At 41.2% G+C, this 21,130-nt stretch overlaps 1 protein-coding gene across 2 annotated transcripts in view; it reads right to left on the reverse strand.

The window, feature by feature from the left end:
- Positions 1-947: 947 nt before the first annotated feature.
- The window catches only part of AP3M1 (adaptor related protein complex 3 subunit mu 1), a 37,655-nt gene continuing 17,472 nt past the window's right edge, over positions 948-21,130 (reverse strand). For both annotated transcript variants that reach the window (XM_045025026.1, XM_045025025.1), the window contains exons 2-9: positions 15,947-16,222; positions 15,153-15,324; positions 12,382-12,519; positions 9,370-9,455; positions 8,596-8,729; positions 7,427-7,634; positions 4,775-4,919; positions 948-2,006 (exon numbers count right to left, since the gene is read on the reverse strand). In XM_045025026.1, coding sequence (XP_044880961.1) covers positions 1,906-2,006; positions 4,775-4,919; positions 7,427-7,634; positions 8,596-8,729; positions 9,370-9,455; positions 12,382-12,519; positions 15,153-15,324; positions 15,947-16,219 — 1,257 coding nt within the window. In that variant the 5' untranslated portion in view covers positions 16,220-16,222 and the 3' untranslated portion in view covers positions 948-1,905. The remainder of the gene's footprint in view (positions 2,007-4,774; positions 4,920-7,426; positions 7,635-8,595; positions 8,730-9,369; positions 9,456-12,381; positions 12,520-15,152; positions 15,325-15,946; positions 16,223-21,130) is intronic.

The following is a 21,130-nucleotide window of genomic DNA, read 5'->3' on the forward strand; positions in this document are numbered from 1 at the left end:
AATCCTCTAATTTTTCTAGGTCCCTCTGTATCCTATCTACCACTCCTCCCAGTTTAGTGTCATCTGCAAACTTGCTGAGGGTGCAGTCCACACCATCCTCCAGATCATTAACATATGCATGTTCAATGAGATCATGCTAATATTTAATTCCTCATTGGCTGAAAGGTAGTTATTACTCTGTCTCCCTCAAAATGCTGATTTCAACATTGGTTGTACCTAGAAGATGAGTGGTTCAAATATAGGACTAGATACCAAAAGTTAAGCTTCATCTTAAATAAAATTAGCCAGATTTAAAGACAAGCTGAACACCTACAACTTGCACTAATGTCAATGGAAGCTGGAGATTCTCACTCAGGCTTTTTTTCGGTTGTTTCTCAAGTGCTTAAATAAGAAAGCTAGTTTTGCTATTCAGGTTTGAAAGTTTTCACTGCAGAACTTTGCTTAATCTTTTCCTCTCACGTCCGGTCTTAATACCTACTTCCCCCTGTTACAGGTAAATAGGCACAAGTCAGGGAGCAAAGTCAATGGCAAAGTAGGGACATGAACTGCAGTGTCCTGATTCCTTGCTCCTAACACATGAGACAATGTTGGACCTCAGTCTATTTCATGGCACATTCATTTAACTGGCAGTCTGGACAATGCCAGTGCCTAATAAGTTGTTTTGTTCTCAGCTTTAGAGAAGACCCAGTGGTTAGCGTTAGGAAGGTGATTGACAGTTATACATTTCAATATTTTTTAAGCAGCAAAGCTAAATGAAGTGAATGGCTCATCACCTCCATGTCCTGTTGAGTGGCGGTACGTATTCCTTATCACTGGAGGTGTGAGCAAGTTGGTAAGGGTAGCTGTAACTGGTGGTTGCTCTGTTTGTATAACAAAAGTTTCATGTGCTATTTGCCAGAGCATTACAGATACAGGTTATAAGCAAAATACATTTTTACAAGCAGAGATAGGTGCAGCAGAGTTCCCTTTTATTTTAATTACAATAAAGCATACAAACTTTAAATACATTTTCTATTGTGCTACCTAAAAAGCTACACTCCAATGTACACATGGCACACATGTCTGGTGGCATTTGCTTCAAAGAGGAAGTACCTCTAACTCAAAGCTGAGGCTTTACATAAAAATAGATCTTCTCTGCAACTGTATTTGTAAAAAAAAAAAATACAAAGTAAGGTGAAAAGTGGAAAGAAAATGGAGTACTGAAGCAACACTCACTCCCAGGTTTGGATGCAGAAGGTTATTTTATCAGCTCCTCTGTTTGTGGCACAAATGAAAGCTGAGTAAGGCAAACACTTCCTAAGGCAGTATCTTGTAAACAAGAGCAAAAGATTTTTCTGTTCATCAGAAAGGCTCTCAAGGCAAGTGACAAATTTGACATGTCCCAGGCTCCCCTGGAAGCCTACCAGGTCTCTCTGCTGCATTCTAGTTCTGAAGTGATATCATGCTGCACCGTGAAGTGTTAACTTGTGGCAGGCTCAGTGAAAGTGTTGTATTCTCTCACCCTGCAGCAGTAAGACCTGCCATCACAAGAGGGTCCTGCTGGGTTGCCTGGCCTTTGCCAGTGTGCTTCACCACCTGCAATCCTGGCTTTGGTATCTTATTTGGCAGTGCGTTAGTGGCATTCTGCGAACCACCCAATCCTCAAACAATCCTTGTTCAACAGAATTTATTAAAAGTGTGAAATTGTTAGGAAAAAAAATCAACCTAGTTTAAAGCCATGTTTATGAAAAAACAGATTACACTTTAATTTGAATAGCTGCTGTGAATAGAAATGCTTTGATCCCAAAGTAGTGTGCATAATTACTCAATTGGTACCTAATAGCAACATACGTCACTAAGCGGTTGCAATTTCAAAATCTGAAGAAAAAAAATAGTACTACTTGCTCTGGCAAATAGAGCATCTTCTCATGTCCGGACTTGGAATTTTCCTGCTTTTGTGATGTACTTGACACCTTTAAAAGGCTTGTATTTCTCTCCAAACATGTCAAGGCGATTTACTTTCAATCCTACACAAAGGAGAACATGAAGAGCAAGAGTTTTTACATTTTCACACACCCCTCCCCTTGAAGCCTCGGAAATGCCCTGGGCAGAGGAGTTTAGTTCTTCCACCTAGCAAGCACTACTGTTCAGGCTGAATTGGTTTCTCTTCTACCCTCCCTTTCTCAGTTGATTTTTATGCCAGAAGGGATGACTGTAATCCTCTAGTCTAGGGGTTCTTAACCTGGCAATGTGGCCACCCCATCTCTCCTATATTGCTAAGTGAGAGAGAGATCCTGGTACACAGAAGGGTAAGGATCACTGATCCATTCTGACCTGCTGCATAGCACATGCTGTACAATAGCTACACATAATTCTTTCCACTCTGAGCCAAATAGGCAATTGGATTAGAGCAGTGCTTTTACAGAGACATCCACTCTTGCTTTAAACAATGGAAAACTACTGCAGCTGTTGGTCAACTCCACCAATGGTTAGTTATCCTCATGGTTATAAGTTTGCACTTATTTCCAAATCTGGGTACAGTAAGTCCTCGCTTAACGCTGTAGTTATGTTCCTGAAAAATGTGACTTTAGGTGAAATAATGTTAAGCGAATCCAATTTCCCCATAAGAATTAATGTAGGGCGGGGGGGGGGGGGGGAGAAGGGTTAGGTTCAGTTCCAGGGAATTATTTTTCACCAGACAAAAAGACTCTCTCTCTCTCTATTAATATATAGATACACACACCCACACAGTACAAGTTTTAAACAAACAATCTAATACTGTACACAGCAATGATGATTGTGAAGCTTGGTTGAGGTGGTGAAGTCAGAGGGTGGGATATTTCCTAGGGAATGCCTTAGTGCTAAATGATAATTTAGCACTTGGCTGAGCCCTCCAGGGTTAACACGTTGTTAATGTAGCCTCACACTCTACAAGGCAGCACAAATGGAGGAAGGGGAGACAGCATGGCAGACAGACTCACACCCTTTGTGGGTGGGAGAGCAAGAGATGCTTATTGCCCTTTTAAGTACGCTGACCCCACTCTAGGTACATTGCCTTTAAAAAGATCAGGAAGTTGAGACAGTAGCTGTGGCCAGCAAGCTCCCTCCATTCTGAGCCCTGTCCTGTCCCCACCCTGCTCTATATGGAGAAGGGAAGGGTGAACACCCTGACATTACCCCCCCCCTCTTGCCCCCTTCCCTTCTCAGCAAGCAGGAGGCTCCCAGGAGCAGCTCCAAGGCAGAGGGCAGGAAAAGCACATGGCAGTGGGGGTAGGGACAGCTGAACTGCTGGTAATTGGTAGCCTGCTGGGCAGCTACTGCACAGTGAACTTATGGGAACAGGGAGCTCATAGGGGGCTGCCGGTCCACCCTGGTTCCAAGCCCCCACCAGCTAGCTCCAATGGGCTGCTCTTTCTGCAAGCAGTGGACAAAGCAGGCGGCTGCCAAACAACTTTATAATGGAGCATTGCACAACTTTAAACGAGCATGTTCCCTAATTGATCAGCAACGTAACAACTTAAACCGGGACGACTTTAAGTGAGGAGTTACTGTATTCCAGCTGGTTCTTGCTATGCCTTTGTCTGCTGGCTCAAGTTAATCACACCTTTTTGCAAGTCTTCCCTTAGAACTGAGGCCATTAATCCTGATTTGTTCAAGTCTTTAGTTATTTGCATAATCCCTATACAGCATGCTGTCATTAGCATGTTAGCACAGGTACAAGAGATGGAAAAAAGCTCTTTATAGAGAGGGAACACTTGTGCGTCTCAAAAGGACTTTGGTTGGTAACACAAATTTCAGCCATTCAATAAGCTTCGAGGTCAGCAATGTGCAATCTAGAAAGTCCTCTGGATAGGCCAGCGCAAGTTGAGCAGTGTTTCAGTAGGTTAGTGGCTTCCTCGACTGCACTGCAGCTCCAGAGACTGTGCCTGAGATGCCAGGTTTGGTCATTTGCCATACACCTGACCCACCCCAGCACTCTGGAACCTCCCCCATGAGAGGGTGCTTACACTAAACACTGTCTTTTGCCCTCACTAATCCATTGCCCTCACTGATCCTCACTCCCACCTCATTAGGTTCTAAGCAATATTTTCTGCAGGTGTATAATCAAATACGTAGAATGTGCCTGAGTTAAGGTTAAGGCCCTGTTCCTACAAACACTTGCTTATGTGAGTAACTTTACACAAATCCAATTGGTTTCAATGGTATTCACACACATTGTGTTTGTTTGCAGGACTGGGGTCTGTAGGCTTAATTTCTCAAGTCCATGGTTGTATTAACACCGTAGCCTTCAGGTTTGATTTCATGCTCTGAAACTAGAGGAGTTACTTTGATGCTGATGGAGGCTGTTAAGAGCTTTCAGAGTTAGGAGGAGAAATACATTTCCCAAAATAAAATTGTCACTGATAATCAGGATGGGTTTTCCCTGTGCTAGGCCCACAGAAGTCAAAGAACTAAGGAAAACCACACGGGGGGGGGGGGGGGGGAAAACCCACACAAAACTCTTCCTCGCCCTACACCAGAGAAGTTCATGTATGTTCCAGGCAGAAGCCTGTGAAATGCCCATTATTTTGCCCTGGAAAGGCCATCAGAAATGATCCAAATCAAGATTTCATGATCTTCTACTTGCAAGATGAAACTGTTAGCGTTTCAAGTTAACTTCCTCTGAAGTGAACGCTGCTCTGTGTTCTACAGATACCCTAGGTCAGAAGCTCCAATTCAACTTAGGAGACTCCTATTCCTACAATTCTCCTACTTCCTCCACCTATAGTAGCTCTGGTTAATGCAGCCGTCTCACCTGAAATAGCTAGTTGTTGTATCTTAAACTGAACGTTTAGGCTGGGATTCTCCTCTGGCTTGGGGGCTCCAGACTGTAGATTCACTATGCCCTTAAGATTTGGTAGCTTTTGAGGGGTAATTTTGCCAATGTCCCAAGTTAACACCTACAAAAAAAAAAAAAAGTAGTGAGTGGATTTTTAGCAAATACTTTGTCAAGTTAATATCCAGCTGCTAGTTTGTGGGTTGGGTGGGGCAGCTACTCTGTAGAAAAATTCTGGCAGCTGGACACCAGGTCTGGTCAGGAGCCTTGCCTGGATTAAATCCAAAGTGAACCTGCCTTCCTGCTGCCAGATAAGAGCAATGACCAGGGGTCAGGAACCCTTAATGGGACCTGTTTCCTAAGCAATGGTTCTTGATAAATAACTCAGATAAGTCAACAGGGCATGAGTGAGGAGGGGAAGCAGAATAAAGCTAGCAGGTACCTGGGTAGGAGAGAGTTGGGGGCGGGGGGTGGAGAGAAGGAAGAGGAGCGGAGAGAAGGAAGGGGAGGGATTTGCAGTTAGAAGACCATTTGCATCACTGGGGCTTTAAAGGTTCAATTGTTTCAGGTGACAGTTACTTTTTTAGAAGTAAAGATTGGTACAAGAGCTCCCATTTGGCCCTCTCTCTGTTCCATTAAAGCTTTTAATGTATCAAAATTAACAGGACAAACCATGCTGGCAAAAGGCATCAGACACAAGTCAGCAGAACCGTAGGAACAGGGTTTTGCAACTGCAGCCTGATCATACATTGAACTCAATAGGAGGTAGGAATGGAGACAATATGTGCTTGCCTGGCTCTACGGGGCACATCAAGTGCCCTGTGGTGCATGGTAGGCGAGGTGAAGTCCAGCAGACTAACGATTATGGTAAATCGAGTTTTGGTTCCAAGCCATATACAATCGTTTGGACACAATTTCACGTATCTCTGTACTGATAATGTAGTGAGGGTGCTCCCCCAGTGTAAGTGGGGGAAGACAGCAAGATTTTCTATGTTCTTTCCTACTTTTTATTTTGCCTCTTCCCAAATGAGGGTAAAAAGAGACATTGATCATTTGCATGATTTTACCATCTGGAGAAGAACCAGAAGCTGGATGTGTAAGTAGGTTGTGTGTGTGTTTTGGGGCTATTTGCTCCTTCGCCCACCTTCCCTCCCACCTGGGGCAAAGTTCTAGTAGGTTTGTCTGCAGTGGGCTCTGTTCACTTTTTGATTCAATAATTTTCCTCTTTAAATCAGTCTATTTATTTGGGGAACTGTTGCTTCATGCTCAAATCAAGAGCTAATTTGTAACTTCCTGGGGCAGCAGCAACTGACATTGACATGAAACCTACAGTAGTGAGACTTGGCCCAAATCCCATCCTGCTAAAATTGCTCTTAAGGGTCAAAGAAAACTAAGAGTTCTGGGTGTCAACTCCCATGTGCAAGAGGCATAAGTTAGAATTCTGTTGGAATGATCTATTCAGAGAAGCAAAATTATGGGTCAGCTGTTTTCCATTCCACTCCCTGTTTGTTTACAATGATTTTTTGGGCAGCGTGAGAGCAACAGCAAACTTAGCAGAATAGGGGGTGGATTTGGGTATGTTTGCTGGCTATTTTGCCTGTTGCAGTTTATACCCGCCTGCCACTTGTTGTCTGAGTTTAAAGTTCTGTTGCAGCAGTTACAAGTAAATGTCTTCTCACAGAGCTTAGGGGAAGGGCATGCACCATAAATGAAATTGACACAAAGTGCTGACACGCATTAAAAAAAGTGTGTGTTTCTGTAGTCCCTTTTAGGGTTATGGTAACAACATGTACAAAACGTGGTTTCAAAAGATGACTGTGGCCCTTTAAAATTTACCAGGAAAAAAAAAAAAAGATAAAAAACCAGAAGTTTTTTTAGATTGTCATAAATGGTTAAGTTTAGATTTTTGCTCTGGTACACAAAGCACTCTAGAGCAGTGGTTCTCAAACTTTGTTTTTTCCACGGACCACTTGAAAATTGCTGAGGGTCTCGGTGGACCACTTAATGATCTTTCCAAATGTTGTTTGTACCGTTAAATAACTATTGTAAAGCGCTTTGGATAAAAGCGCTATATATAAAAAACCCTTAATAATTAACTTTTTGTTCTACAAATAAAAGCGATGGATGTGCCCTCTCTCCGCTGCTGGGACTGGGAAGGAGGGAGTCTCTTCCCCACCAGAGAGCTAAGGCTGGGAAGGAGGACCATTTCTCCCCGGCAGCTGCAGTGCTGGAGCTGGGGAAAGTCACCTCTTTCTTTGACCACCGTAGCCCTGCACGTCCCAAATTCCTCCCACCCCCTCTTCTCACCCCTCTGCCCCCTCCCACCTACCTCCTATTCCCCCCAAGGCCACCACCTCACCTTCTCCAGGGTCCAGGCACCTAATTAGTGGAGCCACGCCTGAGCAGCTCCATTAATTAGGTGGGCGGCCCTTCATTGTTTCATGTGCGGCCACCCAGGCGCACACCTTAGAGGGAACTATCCATGGACCACCTGAATGGAGCTTGTGGACCACTGGTGGTCTGCGGACCACAGTTTGAGAACCTCTGCTCTAGAGTATGATGCTTTCTCTTGATTTCTTTAATTGTGTCTGCATTGAATTTAAAGACAGAAATAAACAGCTCAAGACTTACTTTAAGGACGGGATCAAATGTATAGCTGCCTTGTGTGGAAGTAAGGTTCATGTTTAGTACAGCTTTTGGCATATGAACCGTCACAATGACTCCTTCCACTGTCTTCCCCATATTCTGTTTAGGTCCAATTGTAACATCGAATCTCCCTGAAGAGCTGTTCTCCTTAAAACTGATTATGTGTTTCACATACACAGGAATTGCTACCAAGCTGAAGACAGAAACTGGGAATTAAATGCACTTAGCAGAAAAGACTACTTCAGATAAATTAGGGGAAATAAAAGTACAGTTTGCAAAGGAGTCTTATATCCATCATGGTGTTGGCAGGATAAATCAAAACCAATTTCTCTTGAAAGCAGAAAGTAATACTCTCCTAAAAAAAATCCAAACGGAAAAAAAATTGAAGTCCTTAAGTTAGTGGTTTGTAATGCAATAGCAGGTTCTATTGGTGAACAGTTTTTCAACAATCAATACAAAAAGGTACTTACAAGCACTCTGACTAGAAACATTCTCACTTTTGCTTACATTAAAATGAAACTAAGCTTGAAGATAATTGCAGTTTAGTTGAGGTTTTTTAAAGTCAGTGAAGATCAATGTACTACAGAGAGATAGCATCTTAATTACAGAGCAGCTTCTAGCAATGGATACATCAGGAGTTAAGTGTTCCGTTACAAGCTAGCGATCTGCCCAGTTGAACAATCACAGCTGAGATGATATCAGCATCTCTGCCAAGCAGGGTTTTGTGTTAGAAAAACTATTACAGAGCATCAGATTAAATAAATCTGAGACAGCTACCCATGCACATGCATTTAGCAATAATGAGAATTCCAGTCATTAAATCAAGAGTCAGAGCAAATTGAGATGTTCATGAGATTATTCCAAGGCTTGTTTACAGGGTGCATTAGCCCACATGAGTGGGTTGTAGATTCCAGTGTGCATTACCATGGTGCACACTAAATGGCTAATGTGGCACCTGCTGGTGTGTAATAAAAGTTCCCTAGGGCACATTAATTAATCCTGTTTGAAACTTTTAGCACATGCCAGCAGGGTCTGCACAGGAAATTTAGTGGCCAACATCCTAGTCCGCACTACAATTTGCTCCCCTCTCACATGGACTAATGCACTGTGCAGACACGTCCCAAGTGAAGACTGGGGAGCTAGCACAAACTTACTTTTGGGAGCTCACACGGTAGGATATCAGTCTGAAGTTGCCATCTGGAGGAATAAATGAGAGCACTCTTTCAGACTCCCAACGCTTGAACCGAATACAGGGATGGAAACTGACGTCATCCAGAAGCCTCGGGTTCTACAGGAAGCGAGACAGATGTAAGCTTCTCCCACATCTGGTGAAGGTTTGATATCAGTTGGTTTATTCCTTCCTCACCCCCTGCATCCTAGCTTTGCTGCTGCGGAGAGGTGCTAGATTGACAGTCCTGATCATCAGACCAGTGGACAATAGGAATGCCAGTTCCCCCTCACAGTGCCTAAGCTGGGACTTGTAGGGATTGGCTTTAAGTGAGAGACGCCAACTTAATCTCCAGGCGCATTCACTCCTTTGCCCTCTGTGCTGAGGCTGCCAACAAGGAAGCCAACTGAGGAGAGCTAGTTTTGATGTGACCACCTATTGTTAGGACTCTGCACCACAATCAGTCAGATAATGGCAGCTGTCAGTTACTGCTGACCTAGGGACAAAAGGCTCTACATCCCCATTACTAATTACTGAACAACGTGGCTAGCAGTGACAGCAATGCAAAGTTTCATGCACTATTCAAAATGGGTAACGTGGCTGACTACATAAGAGCATTCTGCTCAGTCATGAAGCAGCTGGAGTCTTCTCTCTGTACACTATGGATTTAAGACAACATTTCAATCTTTTTTGCATAACTCTGCTAGAAATACAATACAAACAGTTACATTTAGATAGCTGATTGCATTGCTAGGTTTACCATGAAAGAAAGAGAAAGATCAGGCATTCCTGACAACTTAATGCAGGAATCAATGACACCTTGAATTTCTGCAAAGACTGTGGAACCTGGAAAAGTAGTGAGAGAGAGACATGATTTAGTATACTGTGGATAGCTTACCAAATATAACAGGAGGTGCAGTAAAGAGGACATAAATGCATCATATACAATGGTGCAGATATCAGTATGTTTAGCACCCAGCTATGCAAACAGAAAGTATCATTCTTGTTACATATATCACAGAAGGCTTGCTGAGGTAGATCAGCTGCAGCAAACAATTGTTCTAGTCCCATCCCAGTTGATTATTGCTTAATCACATATTATTTGCTACACTGAACATTGCTGTGTCTAAACAGGCATCCTGTCCCTAGCAGTGGCGAATATGTGTTTGTCACAATATTCTCAATCTATAAACCTATGTTCACCTCTTTACAGGACTATGATAAATTCTGTATGGAACATGCCTTGTGAGGTATCATTTGAAAACTCAATTTGCTGATCATCATAATTGTCCTGGCAAAATGTGTGGCAACATTGTATGTAAAGTTATAAGATTTTACTGTATGATATTACTAAGAGCAGTCACAAAGCAGTTCCTTGGTGACAAGAGGCAAACTGATGCCTCAGCCAGGTATCAACAAAATCAAATAGACCATCATCTGGTTAATTGGCTAATTTTTGACAGGAAAAAGTGTCAGTGAGAAATTAACATCTTGGCAAAGAAACAGCTAGAGGTTCCTGTCCCCATAGACTGTCTCCTGAACTCTAGCTGGAGATGATTCTCACAGAAAAAGGAAAAGTATAAAGAATGGGGAACAGATGCCATAGGTAGAAAGAAAGAGAGAAATGATTTGGTGCAACACCACTACTTGAGGAACAAAAACGGCTTTGGATTGAGGGAGGAATCCTGTCTGAAAGGAATTCTGCCAGTAAGTCTGATAGAACATGCAAGAGACCTTTTGCTTTGAATTCACTTAGCTTGCTAAAGTTAGATATCAGCTGTGTTACTTTTTATTTTTGTAACCAATTCTGACCTGTATGCCTCATTACTTGTAATCACTTAAAATCTATCTATCTTTCTGTAGCTAAACAAACTTGTTTTATCTAAACTAGTGTGTTTGGATTGAAGTGCTTGAGAAACTCCATTTGGTATAACAGGATTTGTGCATATCATTTTCTATAAATAAAAGGATGGACTTTAGATGAGATTGTTTCGTCTAGGGGAAGGCTGGGTAGTATAAAATGCACGTTTCTGGGGAAAGTCTGGGACTGGGAATTAGCTGGAATTCAAGAGTTGCTGGCTGTAGCACTCAGACAGTATAGCTGGGAGTGATTCATTGGCTGGAAGCTGTGTGAGGAGACCAGGAGAGGTAGCTCTCATAGTGAAGCACTGTAAAAGGCACCAGAGGCTGGAGAATTGATAGCATCAGCTGTTCAACAGTCCAAATTGTACCCTGGGTAATGCGACACATGAAAGCTCCTCCCCACACCATTCTACTCCTAATAAATTGTGCAGTGTTATATATGGAAGCTGAAGCAAGACAAAAATGTGATACGCACAGGTGATCAGCTCTTGTCAGGAAACACTTGCCTGGATTATCCTTGGCTTTCATAGATTGCAATGTTGTGGGTTATTCTCATTGTTTAGTGAAATAAGTCTCTTACATCTGTCATGTCTTGACAGACAAGGCAACACCATGAGACTTCTTATCTAGCAAGCAACTGCTGCCTTAAATGCCCCAAGGGAACAAAAAGGTCTTGGATCTTTAATGGAATTCCAGGCTTATGTAGCCATACAACAGAACAATTAATTGGGATAAAAGAGATGCAGCACCTACTGTTCACTCATTTTGAAATGGGCCAGAAGAGAGGGAACTGTAGGCTAGTATTTAGTTTAGTGCCTAAAGAGGAAGAGATACCATTTGAAATGTATTGGAGCATGAGCTTTCGGGAGTGAATACCCACTTCGTCGGATGCATGCATCCGATGAAGTGGATATTCACCCCCGAAAGCTCATGCTCCAATACGTCTGTTAGTCTATACGGTGCCACAGGACTCTTTGCTGCTTTTACAGATCCAGACTAACACGGCTACCCCTCTGATACATTTCAAAATGTAAAAATGTGTAAAATGAGACAATGTCCTATGCTATGGAAGGGTCCTTATCAGCTGCATACATTCTAATGAAGTCTAGGAGTCTCTCAAGAAAGGAAGTGAGATCTTTGAGGAACTGAAGTCAAATAATCTGAGGCGGGGAAAAATATGAACTGCTCACAACTAGTGCAACAACATAGGATTCCAATAGCCTCAGACCTTTCTGGAAGAGGGAGCCATAATGGAAATACAGATGGCAATTTTGTTATACCATTACTGACTGGGTATACCCATTACATTTTTTGGATGGTATTGAGCAAGTTAGGTGCATTCCATGTTGTGTGTCAAGGTATTCTGACTGTCATGCTTTCCAACCGCCCCCCACTCTCCAAGGGATTTTAATATTCAGCATTCATACGGGCTGGCTAGTTGGAAAAGGGCATTCTCTCAGTGTTACACAGAGGCAGATAATGGGGAAGCTGGAGAGGTGGCAAGTGACAATGTTTGTCCTGCCCATACAGTGAGGAGCCTTGAACATAAGGATGAGTTGTTAGCACAAAAGAACAGTGGACATAAAGATAAACAGACCAGCTTAAAGCTTTGGCCTTCAAGAAATAGGTTTCCTCTAGTAACTGTAAGAAGGTACCAATAGATAAGCCATAATTATCTAGATGCAGGGTACTTCTTAAAATCAAAAGCTTGCTGAGTAAGTGGCCCAGGCCATATTGCTATTATGAAATGAAATAAGTTTGTGCATGGTATTGCAAACGGGCAGCATACTTAATTGTTATGTATGGAGGCAGTCAGTTAGACTGCTTGAATTCTTGCTAATGAGCACTAGCTAAATAGAATGTTGAAACGTCCTTTGACAAGCAAATCTACGTTGACATGGCACCTTACCTGATTTGTCTATAATTGCATCTATTTCTTCAATTACATCAAAATAGGCTTCGTTGTTTGTGTACTTTACCACTGCTCTGCGCCAAGGAATGTTGGACAGCTGTCCAGTGGGAAGTGTTTCGCCCATATTGCTACTGCCTGGGAAACAAACACAAACAATCCATTAGAAGAGGTTTGTTCCAGATCCCACAGTTATGCACCAAAATAAGATGAACCCAGAAACTACAAATTATAAACACCAGGATTTCCTTACTTGGATTATCCAGAGTCACATTTTCTGAAAGAGTCCTTTCTGACAGTGCTCTACTCTGCATTCTTTGCACCTCTAAATATTTTACCTGAGTCAGCAGGAGCTTTTAGAGTGCTAATAATGCAGCATTAGTGATTTAGAAACCAAGGTTGCTTAAGGCACATCTAAATATTTTACCTTCCCGTACTCAAAATTCAGATAGGAAAATGGTTCTTAGCCTTGAACATGAAATATAGAATAATAGAAGTGTAGGACTGTAAGGGACATTGAGAGGTCATCTAGTCCCATACCCTGCACTCAAGGCAGGACTAATAACTAGACCATTCCTGACAGGTGTTTGTCTAACCAGTTCTTAAAAACCTCCAATCACTGAGGGTATGTCTACACTACCCACCAGATTGGTGGGCAGCGATTGATCCAGCAATCTAGTGTAGATGCAATAAATTGACCGAGCGCTCTCCCATCAACTCCTGTACTCCACCACCGTGAGAGACGCAGGCAGAGTTGACAGGGAAGCAACAGCAGTCGACTCACCACAGTGAAGACACCACAGTAAGTAGGTCTAACTACATCAACTTCAGCTACGTTATTTACGTAGCTGAAGTTGCGTAACTTAGATCGATCCCCCCCAGTGTAGACCAGGCCTGAGATTCCACAACCTCCCTAGGTAATTTGTTCCAGTGCTTAACTACCCTGACAGTTAGGAAGTTTTTCCTAAAGTCCAACCTAAACCTCCCTTACTGCAATTTAAATCCATTGCTTCTTGTTCTATCCTCAGAGGGTAAACGAGAACAATTTTTCACCCTCCTCCTTGTAACAATCTTTTATGTAACTCAAGATAGTTAAGACCAAAGCAGATTGTGAAGAACTTCAAAAAGATCTCACAAAACTAAGTGATTGGACAACAAAATGGCAAATGAAATTTAATGTGGATAAATGTAAAGTAATGCACATTGGAAAAAATAACCCCAACTATACATACAACATGATGGGGGCTAATTTAGCTACAACGAGTCAGGAAAAAGATCTTGGAGTTATCGTGGATAGTTCTCTGAAGATGTCCACGCAGTGTGCAGAGGCGGTCAAAAAAGCAAACAGGATGTTAGGAATCATTAAAAAGGGGATAGAGAATAAGACTGAGAATATATTATTGCCCTTATATAAATCCATGGTACGCCCACATCTCGAATACTGTGTACAGATGTGATCTCCTCACCTCAAAAAAGATATTCTAGCACTAGAAAAGGTTCAGAAAAGAGCAACTAAAATGATTAGGGGTTTAGAGATGGTCCCATATGAGGAAAGATTAAAGAGGCTAGGACTCTTCAGTTTGGAAAAGAGAAGACTAAGGAGGGACATGATAGAGGTATATAAAATCATGAGTGATGTTGAGAAAGTGGATAAGGAAAAGTTATTTACTTATTCCCATAATACAAGAACTAGGGGTCACCAAATGAAATTAATAGGCAGCAGGTTTAAAACAAATAAAAGGAAGTTCTTCTTCACGCAGCACACAGTCAACTTGTGGAACTCCTTACCTGAGGAGGTTGTGAAGGCTAGGACTATAACAATGTTTAAAAGGGGACTGGATAAATTCATGGTGGCTAAGTCCATAAATGGCTATTAGCCAGGATGGGTAAGAATGGTGTCCCTAGCCTCTGTTCGTCAGAGGATGGAGATGGATGGCAGGAGAGAGATCACTTGATCATTGCCTGTTAGGTTCACTCCCTCTGGGGCACCTGGCATTGGCCACTGTCGGTAGACAGATACTGGGCTAGATGGACCTTTGGTCTGACCCGGTACGGCCTCTCTTATGTTCTTAAACTATTATGTCCATTCTCAGTCTTCCCGTCTCCAGACTAAACCCAGTTTATTCAATCTTTCCTCATTAAAGGTCTAGAAAACATGACCAATCATTTTTGTTGCTCTTCTCTGGACTTTCAAATTTGTCCACATCTTTCGTAAAATGTGGCACCCATAACTAGGCAACAATACTCCAGTTAAGGCCTAATCAGTATGGAGTAGAGCAGAAAAATTACTTCTGATGTCTTGCTTACTACATCCCAGAATTATGTTTGCTTTTTTTTTTTTTTTGCGCAACATTTACCTTGTGATCCACTCTGACCCCCAGATCACTTTCCAGAGTACTTCCTCCTAGGTAGTCATTTCTCATTTTGTATGTGTCTAACTGATTGTTCCTTCCTAAGTGGAGTACTTGGCATTTGTCCTTATTGAATTTCATCCTGTTTACTTCAGACCATTTCTCCAGTTTTTGTCCAGATCATTTTGAATTTTAATCCCATCCTCCAAAACACCTGCAACCCCTCCCAGCTTGGTATCATCATACTTTCTATATCACTGATGAAGATATTGAACAGAACTGAACCCAGGCCCAATCCCTGTGGGACCCTACTCGATATGCCCTTCCAGCTTGACTGAACAACTGATCACTGATATTCCCAGAGAGTAGTTAATTTTATTTAAAAAAAACTTCAAAGCTAGTTATCTGTTTTAATCATACCTGTGATGGAATTGACAACAGAGCGCAGAATCGTGGGAGGTTTAATCAACTCTTTTAAGATATTTGATTCCGTTGCCAATGGAAAGCCATTGTCTAACATTTCTTCTAGAAGCTCATACACAATAACCATATTGTCCTTAATTGCAGTCTCAGAGCACTCTCCAAAATAATCCTAAACAAATCAGAGATTACAAAGGGAAAGGATTTTTATTCATATTAAAAACACTTTAAAGTTTATTTTGCTTATAAAACAAACTACTAATAATGCTAGCAAGGGCATTTCTGGACGTGTCTTGAATCACAGGATTATTATAGAGTCCAGTGCAAGTATGGGTACAGTCTCTGGTCATTGTTCAGTTCAGGGAATACTCTGAATACACCACCATGTAGGTTCTTCAGTGCTATTCGTTTTATCTGTCAAGTAGCTTTAAGATGCATCATGGTAAACTGTATTACAAAAATTACAATTGTAACTGGCAGTTTTATTACACCAGATGCATCAGTATAACATGAATAATATAAAAGCTTCCACCTTTTGGTAAGATTGTGTAAGTCAGTATTTGATTTGTTTGACGTGTACGTTTACTGCAAGTTAATACCACAAGTAAAGAAGCAAAGCAAACCTTTTGTGACTTTGTGCTTTATTAAGCAAAACGCTGATTTAAAAAAAAAAAAAAAGACTATAGATCACAAGGGGAATCAGATTAAAAAATAGTAGCAAAACCCTCTGTCAAACTTGTGCAAGAGACACACTTGGCCAATCTGAAAATTCAAATAATTTATCAGTGACAGACCTGGAATGTATCTGCTACTCGGTGCAGGAATTCAATTACAAAGAGTGGTGGCACTTCTGTCTGTATGACAGACACAAAGAAGATTTTTTCCCGGTAGATGCTGATGAGGTAGTGGTGGGGCGTTGAGATGACAGGGGGCACATTCTCAACATCAGCTGCTTTCTCTTGAGCTTCAAAGAAATAATCACACACAGATTGGCTCACAACGCTCTTCCAGTGCTTCTCCAAGAATATATCACCAGAACAGTTTATAAGAAACAGACTGTGGATCATTTTCTGTTGGAGACACATTCACACATGTTATACAGATGGAAGTGATTTGAAGATTGACATTACCTCTCCTCCCACCTTCCCTTCACTCAGGTGTTGGTTCTGTACCAACATGCACTGTGAATTTTTTTTTAAAGTTACCCATCATATATTTTGCTTTACTGCAGTATTTGCTGCAATTCTTTAATAAAAGGAAATACCCACAAGGACAGTAAGCTGTTACTGTAGTAAGTACTTAGGACTTTTTTTTTAAATTGAAGGCACCCACACTTTAAAGAATAGCTAAGCAAGTATTACACCTATTTACTCTGTCCAGCAGCACAACTGTGAACTGATAAAAACATAATTGCATATTCAAGTGTAGTTTTAAGTTCAAACTTCAAAAAGTCAAAACAAAGCATCATAGAAATGTAAGACTGGAAAGGTCTTTGATAGGTCATCTAGTCCAGTCCCCTGCACTGAGGTAAGACTATATATAATCTAGACCATCCCTGACAGGTGTTTGTCTAACCTATTCTTAAAAACCTCTGATAACAGATTCCAAAACCTCCCTAGGTAATTTGTTCCAGTGCTTAACTACCCTGACAGGAAGCTTTTCCTAATGTCTAAACTAAATCTCCCTTGCTGGAATTTAAGCCCATTGCTTCTTGTCCTGTCCTCAGTGGCCAAGGAGAACAATTTATCTCCCTTCTCTTTATAATAACCTATTATGTACTTGAAAGCTATGTCCCCCCTCAGTCTTCTCTTCGCCAGACTAAACAAACCCATTTTCCCCCAGTATTTCCTGGTAGGTCAGGTTTTCTAGGCATTGAATCATTCTTGTTGCTCTCCAAATTGTCCACATCTTTCCCAAAGTGTGGTGGTGAGAACTGTACATAATACGCCAGTTGAGGCCTTATCAGTGCTAAGTAGGTAAAAGAATGTGTGTGTGTCTTGCTTACAACATAACCCTTGGTTCTTCTGTATCGAGTTTTACAAGGGTACTCAGTTGTGAAAAGCCAACATAGTTAATCTGTATCAGTTTCTAGGGCATTGGGGATGGAAAGAACAGCAGCTTCATATATCCAGGAAAAGCCATTGAAAAACAGTATTTTCATTAATCTGGGTGGCCTGGCCAAGATGGCTGTGAAATGGCAACCTCTTATTCCTTAAGAAACACAACTCAGCCACAAAAATATTTACATAGGCCTGAAACTTCCATGTTTAATGACTCACCCACAAAGCTTCTCCTCCCTCCTTCCCCCCCAAATATACCCAATGCTTGAGACTTGTCAGACTACTGGGAAAAGTGTTTAGTTCCAGACACTTTCTGCTGTTCACAAAACTCGCACATCTGCTCATTTTGTTGAGTTTCCAAGTCACTTGCAATGCTCTAACATGGCTTTTAGATATTGACCAAAAAATGAAAGCAAAACAGGTTCATCCATCAAACTGATCAGAAAAGATGCACAGTAGTTTTTAAGGTAAAAGCTGCAATAATACTAAAAAACACAAACACTTGAACATTAACTTCTTGTTTGGCCTTTTTTAAAAGATATACTTGCATCTGCACAGTGGTAAGAGTGTGCATACCATGGTTTCTTCAAGGTTACTCTTACACCAGAAGAGCTGTCTTCTCAAACTCCCCCCCACCCCACCCCCAAAAAAACCAAACAAACCAACCAAACAAAAAAAAAACAAAAAACAAAAACAAAAACAAACCACCACAAGATGTTGTGGCATGTATAGACAAACACTCCTGTACCTGAAATAGTTTGAAGAGATGTGTTAAACAGCCACTATTTTTTATTTTAGAGAGAGACAAGGTTACTATTCTGTAAGATTTATTTTACTGAGTAAAATAATTGAGTAAAATTTGACTGATATTCCCATCTGGGGGGGGGGGGGGAAGAGGGGCAGGGAAAGGGAAGTCAGCACAAAGTCCCTCAACCTTGTAGCCAACACATTGGTCTTGTCTTCACTAGGATTTTACTTTGACTTAGCTAACTGGAGTTAAACATCCTTTTTCCTAGTCAAGATGCAAAGGGCAGCAAAAAAAGGCCACATCTTGTGGCCCTTATACAGGCTGAAGAGTCCCATTGGCTCAAGATGGAACTTTAGAAGAGGATACTTAGGGTACGTCTTCACTACCTGCCATATCGGCGGGTAGCAATCGATTTCTCGGAGTTTGATATATCGCGTCTCATCTAGACGCAATATATCAAACTCCGAACGCGCTCCCGTCGACTCCGGAACTCCACCACCGCAAACGGTGGTGGCGGAGTCGACGGGGGAGCCGCGGACGTCGATCCCGTGCCGTGAGGACGGGTAAGTAATTCGAACTAAGGTACTTTGACTTCAGCTACGCTATTTGCGTAGCTGAAGTCGCATACCTTAGATCAAACCCCCCCGTAGTGTAGACCAGGCCTTAGTAATCATCTGTGGTACTTAGCTGCAGGAGGAGAAGACACTAGAAATTAACAGGGTCGATAAAAATGAATTTTAAAAAAAAATCAGATTTTTGTAATTTAAATTGGATTTTGATTATTTAAGTTATTTTTTTCTTTTAGAAAATAAACCTGTTTAAAATGAAATCTAAATATCCCATAACATATGTTAGGTCTAAATTTATAATCTCAAACATTTAACATGAAATAATATGCTGAACCCTGAGCCTCTATCAAAAGCTTTTTATTTCTAACTAATTCCTTGATTCTAACTTTTGAGGTCAAGCTGTATACATATGGCACAAAAGGTCAGCCTAAGTAACTTAGACTGTTTCATTTTCAAGATATTTAGGTGAGTAGGAACTTAAGCTCCAGTCACATAGCCATATGAGAAAAAATGTCCCAAGCTGACCTGAAAGAATCAATTTAATAAATCAATTAGTTGTAAATGTGAAACATATTTTTATAAGATAAGTTTATGTATCCAAAACATTTAAGGTTGTTTTGTTTAATAAAAATAAGTTGTATATGCCATGTGTGTAATTAGATTCCAAGTTACCATCATAATGCTTCATGACACAAATCATGAGCAGAAAGTTAATTATCTAGTAAATAAAAAAGTATTCTGCATCTGTTTCATACTAAAAATGTACTTTAATAAGAATCTGAAAATAATGAGCTATATATTGCTTAAATAAATGTATATAGTTATAGTATACCCTGCTAAGTAGCAAAAAGATGTACCAAATCTAGTGTAAAGGTTCTATTTAATTGTAAATCAACATATTTTAACGGTTACATGAGCCACTGAGAATGCATCCTTTCAAGAAAACAAGTATAAATGAAAAAGTTGATTAAAATCTGATTTCAATCAAGGCTTTTCCACTTGATGTTTACATTCCCTCGATTTAAATCAATCCATCCTGGAAATTAACACTATTGCAAGTCTCCATTGAGCATACATAGGGTTAAATTCATCCAATGTTTAGTTTGTTACTGGAACAGGAACAGAATTTGAAAAAAAGTGGGCAACTTTTAAGATGAGTGAAGCGTTCTTAAACAGAGCAGCCTGGACATAACTGCTTTAATCCAGTTTGACTAACCTTGTCCTGAATTTAGCAGGCACTGCACATTAAACCTCTGCAAAGTCTCTCAAGATAGCCACACAAATGTGGTAAGTCTAATCAACCACTGTCAGTATTGTTCCACACCAGCATAGGACATACACATGAAAGTAATCAGCTATGAAATCTTAGAATAGTTCTTACATGCATTTTAATATTAATACAATAGCCTATTTGTTAACAAAGCCAAACCCCAATTCACAGCAAACAAACAAACATAGGAGAGTTTCAATACAAGCAGCTCTGGATCTGGCTACAGAGATTAGAGTTCATTTCTACAAGGATTCAAAGCCCAGTGTAGTCTATTCAGAGAGTCCCATGGACTGCAAAAGGTCTTTGGATCAGATGTCTGAATCATGGAGCATTTTTAAACTCTAAAAATTGTCTTGCTGTTAAAGCCCACAGATTCCATGGATCAGCATGAGCAACATTAACAAACCTGCATCACTCATACTGAAATGCTGAGCTGCTAAACGTTGATTTGTTTAAATTCTGACCCTAGCAAGTGCTCCTGGATCATCCTTCAAATGGATTGTCTCACTGCAGTCATATCTGAGGTAATGAACCCTGTGTAGGGCCTTACAGTTGCTAACTGGACAGCCCCCCACCCCAATTTAGTGCTGGTGAGAGGTGCACAGGCAGTCGTGACCCCACACTCCTGATCTGGAAGAACCACCCTGTCAATAAAATAGCAGTTCTGCCTCCCATTCAATCCTAGGCCTCTCTGCTATTACTGTCAACAAAGGAGACCTATTGGTGATGTAACACTTATCTACAACGAACTGGATTAAGACTCCCGATTTATTTCATATAGGGTAGGGGTCTCAAACCTTTTTATTGGTGCCCCCTTTCACATCACAAGCCTCTGAGTGCAACCCCCCTTATAAATTAAAAACACTATATTTAACACCATTATAAATGCTGGAGACAAGCAGGGCTTGGGGTGGAGGTTGACAGCTTGCAACCCCCCATGTAATGACCTCACAACCCCTTGAAGGGTCCTTACCCCCAGTTTGAGAACCCCTGACATAGGGCTGGTATTTTGATTATCATAAGTTAAAAATAGTTTAGCAAATTATGTGCTTTCTTCATTAAATATTGACTGCATGGCTCCTTGGATTATTATTTTACTGTTTGCTATTTTAGAGCCTTAGTTAGCAGAAATTTACAATAGTCTCTAGTACAGCCGCCCTCAAACTGGGTCAGGACCCCATTTTAAATGAAGTTGCCAGAGCCAGCATTAGATTTGCTGGGACCCAGGGCTGAAGTCCAAGCTCCACCCCTACCAAGAGAGGTGGTGCTCGGGCTCCACACCCCCTGGGTCATATAGTAACTTTGTTGTCAGAAGGGGGCTGCGGTGCATT

Source organism: Mauremys mutica, chromosome 7 (genome assembly GCF_020497125.1).
Source record: "Mauremys mutica isolate MM-2020 ecotype Southern chromosome 7, ASM2049712v1, whole genome shotgun sequence".
In the NCBI taxonomy this organism is placed as follows: Eukaryota; Metazoa; Chordata; order Testudines; family Geoemydidae; genus Mauremys; species Mauremys mutica.